General features: G+C 36.2%; 1 protein-coding gene across 4 annotated transcripts in view; it reads right to left on the bottom strand.

The window, feature by feature from the left end:
- The window catches only part of BLTP1 (bridge-like lipid transfer protein family member 1), a 215,994-nt gene that overhangs the window by 168,820 nt on the left and 34,701 nt on the right, over window positions 1-12,473 (bottom strand). For all 4 annotated transcript variants that reach the window (XM_065903724.1, XM_065903726.1, XM_065903727.1 and 1 more), the window contains exons 7-9: window positions 7,017-7,203; window positions 2,152-2,233; window positions 1,353-1,546 (exon numbers count right to left, since the gene is read on the bottom strand). In XM_065903724.1, coding sequence (XP_065759796.1) covers window positions 1,353-1,546; window positions 2,152-2,233; window positions 7,017-7,203 — 463 coding nt within the window. The remainder of the gene's footprint in view (window positions 1-1,352; window positions 1,547-2,151; window positions 2,234-7,016; window positions 7,204-12,473) is intronic.

The raw sequence follows: 12,473 nt of genomic DNA, 5'->3' as shown, positions 1-12,473 counted from the left end.
TGTGCCATCAAACCATTTCCCACCTGTTTTAATTTAACAACCTTTATCTTTGTCATATACCACAATATCTTCCTTCCATATCAAAATTAACATCTTAATCATGAGATAATATAGCACATACAAATTCAACATTCTTCTTCTAAATGTATACTAAATCATAAAGTTTAGCATTTAATTTCATCATACAATCTCCATGCTTACTTTTGAAGAGTGAAAAATACAGCTTTAACTCTTCTTACAAAAACAGTGGGATAGTTTTTCATTTTACTCTCTAGTAATTTTCACAAAACTCAGGATTTATTTTTTCAGTATTACACCTTGTACCCATAAATACAGAACTGTGTGTACAGAATACATTCCAAGATGCTTAGCAAATTCAGTGATCTGAAGAGTGAAACCAGGTAGATCCACAGCCTCCCTGGTACACAAGCACAGAAAATGACTGAGTCACTCTAGCCAAGCCCTAGAAAATCTAATCGCAAGCTATTCAAAAGCTGGAACTAAAAAGGAAGAATCATGCTTCTCATAACCTCAAACTTTATACTGCCTACACACAAAGCTAAAAGCTGAGACACAGTAGAAACTCATCATATGAGTACTTCCATTACACAAATTTAACCATAGAGATTCCTTCACAAAAAACAACAGAGATTGAGAATAATAAAAATTAAAAGAGCCCTAATATAACTCATGAGCATGTGGACTGGAGTCAGATGGGATTTATGTGTCTGCTGTTAACTGAGGGTCACAGTCCTCTAGAATGGAAGCATCCCACCACAATGAGAGCTCTAGTGTGCATCATTACAATGTGTCTCCTAAATGCAGGCAGCTACTTCACTGAAGGAAAGTAAATCTGGAAAGCTAGGTGGAAAACTGACTGGGACTTAAATGTCAAACAAGCCCCAAAACTGTCTTAACTCCATCAGTTTTCTGAGATTAATTTTGATTTCATTTTCAACTTTTCATTAACTCAAATGGTATTTCACCATAATGAATTTGTTAAATTTACTATTTATCCATCTTTTCTGGAAGTAAAAACCTACCTGTAAAGTGTATTTTCTAACATACAAACATCAATGCTTAACTGCCCAAAATAAATTTCCCAAATACTCTAAGAAAAGGATAGAAAAATTATAGTTATAAATTTATACAAAAAATATTTAAATAGGAGTATACCAATGGATAGACTCCATTTATCTTATAAAGCAGGAATACTATCAACTGATTTAATAAAGAGATGTAACTAATTATTGCCAAACTTACACCAAAGAAATTAAAAGGATACTAAAGATTCTAAATGATAGCTATATTACATATAAAGAAGTTATCTGTTATTTTTATGACTTTCTTACTCATCATTTTGAAGACCAACATATCTTGGACTAGGAACAAGCATGACTCGAACATTTTCAAGCTTTCCCTTCACAATGTGCATGAACTGGTCAAGATGACTGGAAGGTGGTTTTGTAGTATAAGTTAAGAAAGCATCATCAAAGTTGATGCACAGAGTTTGAGGTTGGTAATGATTTCCAAAGGCCAAACGTCCCTAAAAAAGAAAACAGATAAAGAGATACTATGCCATGCTATCTAGGACATATTTTTTTTTCCTTAGCTGACCGAATAACGAGCATTTTCAAGCAACTACTAAATGATTCCATTTTAGCAGTAAATAATACTATTTAAGTTGCTCCATTTTGGCTTCCCGGATGATTCAGTGCTAAAGAATCCACCTGCCAATGCAGGAGCAGGTACGACTCCTGGATCAGGAAGATTCCCTGGGGGAGAAAATGGCAACCCACTCCAGTATTTTGGAGAAACACTGGAAAAACCCAGTGGACAGAGGAGGACTGGCAGGCCATAGTTCACGGGGTCGCAAAGAGTCAGACATGACTGACCACACATGCACACCAATCAATTTAGACCAGTGTTTAAAGAAATGCCAGCACCTGTGAATCCATAAGCAGCCTTTAAGGTGTACACATTTGTGCTAAAATGGTCTTGGTGTTGAAATAGTTCTTTCACTAAACAAAAAATGTAGCCCAGAAACTACATAATTACTTTTTGTTCTTAAGTGAAACTGTATCCGCAAAATTAAAAGGTTCTGCTATTGGGTAATAGCATCAATTATTAACTATAGCAGAATTTACTTACTGTGCTCACATTGACCTTTATGACAGGAATAAGTGATCTCCATGAAGATGTAGGGTCTTGAGATTCTGTTTTTACTTTAACTCTAAAAAGAAAAAACAAAAATTGACATATATGAGAAAATGAGAATAAGTACCTGAGAATACTGTTGACTTCCTCACAATACACATCATTAGTATCAGCTGTACCTTTACAAATATAGCTAAAGACTATTCAGTAACAAAACAAGGACTATCTAATGGAACACTGATATCCCTAAAATGTCTCATAAAATGGACTCTTATCGCATATCAATTTTTACATAAGTTATAACAGAAAAGCATATTTTTAGAATGGCAAACTTTAATGACAAAAGTCTAAATTTTCATGTGCTGTCATTATATCTATCATTATGTCCATGACACGAAAATGTAACATTTTACAAAAGAGCAAAAATTATAATTAAAACAAAAATGACCAAGATACAAGTCACTTAGATGTTTTAAGTGTTTCAAGTACTTCTAACAGTTCAGCTGATCCTTTTCTTTCCCTATTCCCACCACTTGGTGACAAAATAATTTTCTTTTAATAAAATTAAAAAATATAGACCAAGAGTTAAAAAAAAAAAAAAAAGAAATTCAGTTCAGTTCAGTCACTCAGTCACGTCCAACTCTTTGCGACCCCATGGACCATAGCACGCCAGGCCTCCTTATCTATCACCAACTCCTGGAGTTTACCCAAACTCATGTCTACTGAGTCGGTGATGCCATCCAGCCATCTCATCCTCTGTCATCCCCTTCTCCTCCTGCCTTCAATCTTTCCCAGAATCAGGGTCTTTTCCAATGAGTCAGCTCTTCGCATCAGATGACAAAAGTATTGGAGTTTCAGCTTCCAACGAACACTCAGGACTGATTTCCTTTAGGATGGAGTGGTTGGATCTCCAAGCAATACAAGGGACTCTCAAGAGTCTTCTCCAACACCACAGTTCCAAAGCATCAATTCTTCGGTGCTCAGCTTTCTTCATAGTCCAACTCTCACATCCATACGTGACTACTGGAAAAATCTTAGCCTTGACTAGACAGACTTTTGTTGGCAAAGTAATGTGTCTGCTTTTTAATATGTTGTCCAGGTTGGTCATTACTTTCCTTCCAAAGAAACTGGCCACACACAGAGTACACAAAATTCAAGAAATGAAAAATTCATAGCAATTAACTAAAAATTTCATTTGAAAACTTGAGGCAAATCTCTTTAATAATTCGGTAACTTCTAAATCATACTTCTAGAGCTGTATTTGTAAGGTGGCCCTCAGTGCTTAACAGAGAAGGCAATGACATCCCACTCCAATACTCTTGCTTGGAAAATCCCATGGACAGAGGAGTTTGGTAGGCTGCAGTTCATGGGGTTGTGAAGAGTCGGACACGACGGAGCAACTTCGTGCATTGGAGAAGGAAATGGCAACCCATTCCAGTGTTCTTCCCTGGAGAATCCCAGGGATGGCAGAACCTGGTGGGCTGCCATCTATGGGGTCGCACAGAGTCGGACACAACTGAAGCAACTTAGCAGCAGCAGCAGCCTCAGTGCTTAAAACTAAACTCAAAACTAACCTCACAACCAGCCCCTAACCTCTTTCTCCAAGGTTCCCTGCGTGCATGCCAAGTTGCTTCAGTCATGTCTAACTCTCTGCAACCCTATGGACTGTAGCCATTCAGGCTCCTCTGTCCGTGGGATTCTTCAGGAAAGAATACTGGAGTGGGTTGCCATGCCCTCTCCTCCAGGTGAACTTCCCTGACCCAGGGATCCAACCTGGGTCAATCTGCATTGCAGGCAGATTGTTTACCACTCACGCCACCTGGGAAGCCAGCTAAGCGTGTTGTTCTCCAGTCGCTCAGCCGTGTCCAACTGTTCGTGAGCCCATGGACTGTAGCACGCCAGGCTTCCCTGTCCTTCATTATCTCCCAGAGCTTACTCAAACTCATATAGAGTCGGTGATGTCATCCATCTTGTCCTTTGTCGTCCCTTCTCCTAAAACTAAGCATGACCACTGTTTAAATTATAAATTTGGATTCATTGTTGACTCGCTCTTCTTATTCATTCTCCGCATATACTCCATCATCTCCTAAGCATCAATTTGCCTAAGTGTATCTGGAATCCATCCACTTTTCTCCCTTCCTCTTGCTGACAAGCCAGTTGATGATCATCTCTACCCTGAACTGTTACAACATCCTTTTATCTTGTCTCCCTGCCTCCAGTCTTACTTCCCTCCAATTATAACACAGCACTGCTGACCTGGGGTAAGGCCAGATTTCTAACAGTGAATCCTGCTAACCATGTTAGTTTAACTTATCCCCACCTCAAGTAATCCACTCCAGCCTCAGTAACAACTTCTCTATTGCATATGACATTTCTTCTCCATGACCCTGCATCTCCTTCTCTGCTTAAGTCATTTATCCTTAAGGCTTCAAACTTTTCTGATCCTTCTGTATGTGCCCAGAGAATTCTGTTTTGTCCCTGTTATATTTCTTGCACTAAAATTGTCTATTACGTGTTTGAATTCCCATAGTAGGCTGTAAATTCCCCCAAGAAGTTGTCATATTCTATCTCCAGTACCTAAGCTTAATGACTGGGACATAATATGCATTATATATTTAACTGAGAAATAAACATCCTCATCATCTACTTTAAAAAAAGGTGGCTTCCCTGGTGGTCCAGTGGTTAAGGGATCCGCCTTGCAATGTAGAGGATACTTGATTTGAGCCCTCACCCAGGACGATCCCATACGCCTCAGACCAACTAAGCCTGTGTACCACAACTACTGAGCCTGAGCTCTAGCGCCTATGCACCACAACTACTGAAGTCTGCGTGCCGCAGAACCTGTGCTCTACAAGAGAAGCCACTGAAATGAGAAGCCCAGGCACTGCAACTAGAAAAAGCTCACATGCAGCAATGAAGAGCCAATATAGCCATACATAAATTAATTAATCTAAAAAAAACACAAAAACTATTTTGTGTACAAGGCTGCTTCAACATTCAAAAATCAACAGCCTATAAGTGAAAAATCAAAGGATCGTACCAAGAGATACAAAAAAATTTGACAAAATCCAATGCTTACTCATGATTAAAACCTCGTGGTAAACTATGAATAGAGGGGAACTTCCTCAACTTGATAGAGAATATCTACCAAAAAAACTACAGTTAACATCATACTTAATAGTGAGAAACCAGAAGTTTTCCCACAAAGACTAGGTACAAAGCAAGGATGTTCCTTGTCATCACTCTTCTCCAAATGTGTACTAGAAGTGTTCTAGCTACTGCAATAAGATTAAAAAAAAAAAAAAGGAAATAAAAGGTATACAGACTGGGAAGGAAGAAAGAAATAAGACAAAATAACAGTCTTTCCTTGAAGCTGACACAATCATCCATGTAGAAAAATTGCAAAGAAGTAACCAAAAATAGTCTTCGAACTAATAAGTAACTACAGCAAGGTTGCAAGATTAGTAATATACAAGTATCAATCACTTTCCTATGTAATAGTAATGAGCAAGTGGATTTTGAAATTTAAAACATATTACTATACTTTAACACCACAGAAAATTAAATACTTAGGTGTATATTTAACAATTTTTATATAAGATCTATGTAAGGAAAACTATAAAACTCTTATGAAAGATATCAAAGAGAACTAAATAATTAGACAGACACTCCATGTTCATTGATAGGAAGACACAATACTGTCAAGATGTCAAGTCTTCTCAATTTGATTTATAGATTCAATGCAATCCCTATTGAAATCTCAACAAGTTATTCTGTGAATATCGGCAAATGGATTCTAAAGTTTATTTGAAGAAGCAGAAGATCAAGAATAGCCAAGAAAATAATGAAGGAGAAAAGCAAAGTTGGAGGAATGACATCAGTTAATTTCAAGACTTAACCACAAAGCTACAGAAATCAACACACTGTGGTATTGGTGAAAAAAAATGAATAGGTCAATGAAACAGAACCCAGAACCTAGAATCCAATAAAATTAAAGTATGTAATTGTATATGCACCTTAACTATGTATATGTATTCTTAGACTTGTGAGTGATAGTTGCTCAGTCATGCCTGACTCTTTGCAACCCCATGGACTGTAGCCTGCCAGGCTCCTCTGTTCATGGAATTCTCCAGGCAAGATAACTGGAGTGGGCTGCCATTTCCTTCTCCAAGGGATCTTCCTGACCCAGGGATCCTGGTTTGCAGGAGAGTTTTTACCATCTGAACCACCAGGGAAGCCTACTATTAAGAGATATTTCTAAGTATAAAGACAGGTTAACTTAAAAAGTATCAGCAGATACATGCTTGACTTTATCTTATAATCTATATACAATACATTAGAATATATAATGAATCCATACACCTTTTCCAAAAGAATACCCAAGACAGAAGTAGCAATAAAGTTATAAATGAAAGTCATCAATCAGATGAAATAAATTAGATGAAGCTTTTCTCTCTCAAAGAGACAGAGACTGGGCAAGTGGTCAGGAAGGAAATACAATGTGCTTTTAACTTTGCATGAAAAATAATGTTTAGACTTACATGTATTTAAAAGAATAAAAAACAAATTGATAGCAGTAGTTACCAACAAGAGAGAAGTAGAACTGCTAAGCACAACAGACTGGACAGCTCAAGCTGAGAGCTAATCTTTTTTACATAATTCTATATATTTTACATAATTCTAGTCTATATTATTCTATATAACTTTTAAAGAATTTTATAATTACTTATGAGAATAAAAGTTCTAGTTAATCTACAAAGAAAGATTAGGCTGTGTTCAGGTGAACAGCGTTAATAATACTCTAATAAAAGCAGATGTTTAAATGTTGGAGATTAATAAAGTTCAAGTGTGACATCAACCTTTCGATTTTGGACTGGGTTCTTGTTCTTCCATTTTCTCGTGTTTTATCATCTTCTTTCTTGGGTGGAATTATTGTTGGCTCCAAACCAAACAATTCTTGAAGATGTCCATAAAGATCCGAACGATTATACACATGAAATTCAAAGTCATTGACTGTGATGTATAATCTAGTTTCTGCTTTTGGATCTAAAGATATCAATTACAAAAAAAAAAGGTTTTAGTCAATTTTTTAAAAACTTTGTTAAAGTTTTAAGTCAAATCCTTTTCCAAAGTTAAAGTAACTCAAATGATTTATTTTAAAATAGAATTCTATGATAAAAGGGAATTATATTTTAAAAGCAATAAAACATTGACAAAACAAAGAAAAAAAGCTGATGCCACTATAGTATTTCAGCTTGGCATTCCAAAACAATCTGAATTTCTACATCCCAGTTGTATAACAAGAAAAAGATTTTATGCCAAGAAGAGCACAATGCCATTTACAGAGTAAAACTTTACCCCAATATGCCATAAGTGTATACTAAAATATACATAGCAAAATGTTCAAGTTATAATGCATTAAAATATCACACTAGTATTTGAACTTGTGCATCATAGAAACTATGATTTTATAAATAATAGTTTGTTTTTAAAAACTACACAAGGTTAAATCAAATATTTCATGAACTGTAGGCTCAAATATTAATAATAATCTCAAATAAAAGATGTAACTGTATTAAAACATTCAGGCAAGACAAAATAATAGTTTAGCCATTACACAAAGTCAAGGACCTTTAGTTCATCCTCAAGAGCTACAGATATCCTGAGCCATGTCCTCTGAACTCTTCTGCAGATACTGAAACCCCTATAACAGGGAAGAAGTTAACTGTATGCTGTCTACTAGTACACAGACCGCAGACCAGCTGGAACCAGAAGGGTGATGATGCTGACTCTCCATTACCCCACCATCAACCAACCAATAAGAATGTCTGTGAGTTGATCACACCCTGCCCTTTGAACACTATAAGACTCTCTCTAAAGTGGGACACACAGTCTTGAGGGCATTAGCCCCACCCCCCACCCCAAGGCTGGCAAAGCAATGAAATTATTTCTCTCTACTTCACCTAAAACTCTGACTCAGATTTAATCCAGCACCAGTATACAGAGGCCGAATTTCAGCAACACACATATACAGCTTCTTTGGGGGAAAAAAAAGTTGGGAAAACCTACACTAGATTCTCCAGGAACTAGAAAAAGATAGTAAATAAACAGTAGAAAGGATGTAAGGCTGAATTCCTGTAACACTGTTTACAAATATTATGATCTAAGGCAGTACATTAACCACCCTTAGCCTCATTCTCTCTATAAAACGAGAATACTTCTAGCTACCTGTAGGATGATTACACCATAAATACTAGTTCCCTTGCCTTAGCAGGTCAAATTCTTACCAGTCATATTGATTTATAACAAATCTTCTCTTTAATTAATCTTTCTTTTCATAGTGTGATATAATGTTCATTGTAATAAAAACAGTTCATCTCTACTGAACAGTTGCTATGTTCCAGGTACTGTTCCAGGTACTTTACTCATAGAATTTCATTTAATCCTCACAACAAACCTAGCAGTCATAGCCCAAGATTATATAACTCAGAGGAAGACTAAAATCCAGGTCTCTATAATACTGGTTCTTAAACATAAAATAAAATTACTTATCAATTGTATCAATAAATATAATGGTTATTTCAAAAGCAAAAATGTTATTAACCACTGAAAACAAAAATGTTGTCAAAAGGGTCCAGGTATTTCTTTGCATTTTACAAAAAACTGATCAACAGTCATACCTTAAATGCAGTATTTAATTGTTAAATTCTGATAATACTAGATTTCTCACTGACATTTATCTCTCCTGGAAATTTTAAAAGCAGTTTTTAGGTTTCATTCACTCTGATGACACTTGGAGTCACACAGAAAATTTTAATCAATACGTAATTTAAGAAAGGTATAATCAACTGGCTCTTTTAAATCTCTCTACATTAATAATGTTCTACCCTTGAAGGCAGAAATCTTCTCTCATACTTCTTGTTATCTAACATTCATATAATGAGCTTCCCAAATTCATTTGTTAATAAATTCATTGTTATTCAGTCACTAAGTTGTGTCCGACTCTTTGCGATCCCAAGGACTGTTGCACACCAGGCTCCTCTGTCCTCCGCTATCTCCCAGGGTTTGCTCAAACTTATGTCCATTGATTCAGTGATGTTATCTAACAATCTCGTCCTCTGTCACCCCCTTCTCTTCCTGCCCTCAATCTTTCCCAGCATCACGGTCTTTTCCAATGAGTGGGCTGTTCACATCAGAGCTTTAGTTTTAGCATCAGTCTGATGAATATTCAGGGTTAATTTCCTTTAGGATTGACCAGTTTGATCTCCTTACTGTCCAAGGGACTCTCAAGAGTCTTTTCCAGTACCACAGTGTGAAAACATCAATTCTTTGGCACTAAGACTTCTCTATGGCCCAACTCTCACATTCGAATATGACTACTGGAAAAATCATGGCCTTGACTATATGGACCTTTCTTGGCAAAGTGATGTCTCTGCTTTTTAATACACTGTCGAGGTTTGTCATAGCTTTCCTTCCAAGGAGTAAGCATCACCCAATAGATTTAAGTATAGACAGAAAAGGCTCTTAACAAGCAGTTAATTTATGGAGGAAAAAAGTAAATAAATGTTGTAGAACAGTGTGTCTTCTGAACAAATAGCTAATTAAGACTTATTTTCCAAAGGGAAATCAGAAAAAAGGCACTATTTAATTATGTAATTGTGATACATGTTATTTGTAGTAAAAAAAAATCTAAAGTACAGAAGTGCTACCAAGGCCTTGCAATATACTCAGAATCAAGTCTACTGACCTTTTAAAAATTGTTCAGGGATTTTTATTTCCTTTATTTATTTAACAAACAAGATTTAGATGCTACAAATTTAACAGTACTAGATTATATTAGGCTAGAACTTCCAAGCAACAAAATAACTGGGACATACTTTACCATTACCTTTTCACTCTTAATAAACTAAGAATTCCTCTGGATAAGAAGAATGCATGTCTAGCTAATCAGACTAGTATGAATTTAAACACTATGATATATCACCATATATTAAGAGGTAATTGGTCCTGCTATTTGTTTCCCAAAAGAATCCCTTAAAATTAAGTATCCTCAAAATAAAGATTTTTGATTGATACCCTCAGTGTTTAGTCAACAACCATCTACTACAGATCACTAGTTCATGACTTAGAAAATATTTTACAACAAATTCTATGGTAAACAAATCAGATGTATTATTTTTTTCTCTTCTGTAGAGTTACACTGGACAGGTAACAACTTTAAATCTGCTCCTGGCCTAAATTATCTCACCCAAGCTCTATGGCATAATAGTTTTGCATTTGACACTCTTTTCTCCTAACAGAGGAGTTCTAAAACTTCCTAATGAAAATCTTGACCCTATTCACAGAAGGGGCCTATCTCCTTAGATGGCATATATCTACTTAGCAGCATACATCTACTTAGCAGCCATATATCTACTTAGACACATGCCCCAGTTAGGCTTCTAAATTTTCCACAAAGAAACATCAATCATCTCTACTTCCTCTTGGTTAACTATCAAAGCACATGGATCTGCCCTTTATAAGCAAGAAATAATAACCAGACTGTAAGGTCATATTATTGAATATAGCCTACTATTTTAACCCATATTCTACAATATTGTACAACTTTTTATCAAAAGCTTAGTTTCTGGCCTATTCACTCCTCTATACACTATATTCTGAATGATGCCCCTTAATCATGCCAGACTAATAATGTACTTAGACCAAACTGATTATTCCTGCACTGCTATTTGGCACTGTGTCTTTACCTTTGAAGGATGTGATGATGAACACATTGTTAAGAATGTTATCCTTTACAACAGAGAATGTATTTTAAAAGCATATGGAAGAGAAACCTCTTTAGCCATTCATCAAAGCTGTGCTCTTCATGAGCACATACATGTAAATTTTCAAATGTAGGTAAAACTATGAGCAAATAATTACAATTATAAAAGTGTAACTGATATAGCCTACCAACTTTTAACATCACTATAAAATGGAGTTTTGAAATCTTTTTTTCTACTGCAAACTGCTGGCATAAAAAAAAATGAGAAAGAACAATTTATACTAAATGTTCTTCAGTATTAAGAAGAACATAAAATATCCAAAAATCATGATCATGTTTCTGCTCTACATTATGGACAATTACAGAGAGGGCAGAAACAGAGATTTATGTTAGCATTAAGAGTGACAAAAAGAATCCGACACATGAAGAAATGACAGGGCAGAGCCAGTCAAGGAAGAAGCAATATTAGAGCAATTTATATTAGACTGGGGTTATGCATCTTAAGTAGTGATTACATTTTGCTATATTCCTTGAAATAACCTAAGCTTATGTCACTCCCCTGCCCCAAAAACCTTTCATGGCAGTGGCTTCCCCATGTTCAACACCCTCCATTACATAGCTTCCATCTTATCACCTATTATTCCTTTTCCTTATATTTACCACCATATGGAGTTGTGAATTCCTAAATACACCTGTTCTCCAACCTCAATGCCATTGGTCAAACCAATTATTCCATCTGAGCTACCCTCCCGTCCACTCCACCTATGCCTGACACAATTCTACTCACTGTCATCACCAAGCATGATACTTAAGAGATGGAACTTTCACAACAGCTTTACCATTCTGTGCGTGTACGCATGTGTGCTAAATCACTTCAGTTGTGTCTGACTCTTTGGGACCCTATGGACTGTAGCCCGCCAGGCTTCTCTGTCCAAGGGATACGCCAGGCAAGAATACTGGAGTGAGTTGCCACTTTCTCCTCCAGGGAATTTTCCCAACCCAAGATGGAACCCAGGTCTCTTATATTTCCTGCACTGGCAAGCAGGTTCTTTACCATTAGCACCACCTGGGAAGCCCTCTACCATTCTACCTCCTTGACAAATAGACAGAACTTTAAACACCATCAAATCATGAATTTGCTGGAACCACACCAAGTGGTCCATATCAAAGTTGGTAATTCTGAGGATGGTTCACTGTTTTTCCTCAACACACACTCACTGTTTCCTTTCTTCTTTAATTACACTTGTTTGTATGCATGTATTCCCCCAAATAGATTTAGATAACAGTCTTTATTTTTTATACCCCCTCCAGATTAGCACGATGATCAGTAAAGTGAATGCAAAATAAGTATCTGTTAAATTAAATAAAGATTTTCACCAAAAGTTACCTCTTTCTTAAAGAACTTGGGTCAGTTTTTCTTGACCCTCATTCAAGAATTTTGGTGAACAGCTAACCACTTTAAGGAGATGTTACATTTCATGATAAAATGAAGCTTTTCTTCAAAACAAAAGACTATAAACAATTTAAGATGGCATCCCCCACATCAATGAGA

Source organism: Muntiacus reevesi, chromosome 13 (genome assembly GCF_963930625.1).
Source record: "Muntiacus reevesi chromosome 13, mMunRee1.1, whole genome shotgun sequence".
Taxonomy (NCBI): domain Eukaryota; kingdom Metazoa; phylum Chordata; class Mammalia; order Artiodactyla; family Cervidae; genus Muntiacus; species Muntiacus reevesi.
This window is presented reverse-complemented; position numbering and strand designations above follow the sequence as displayed.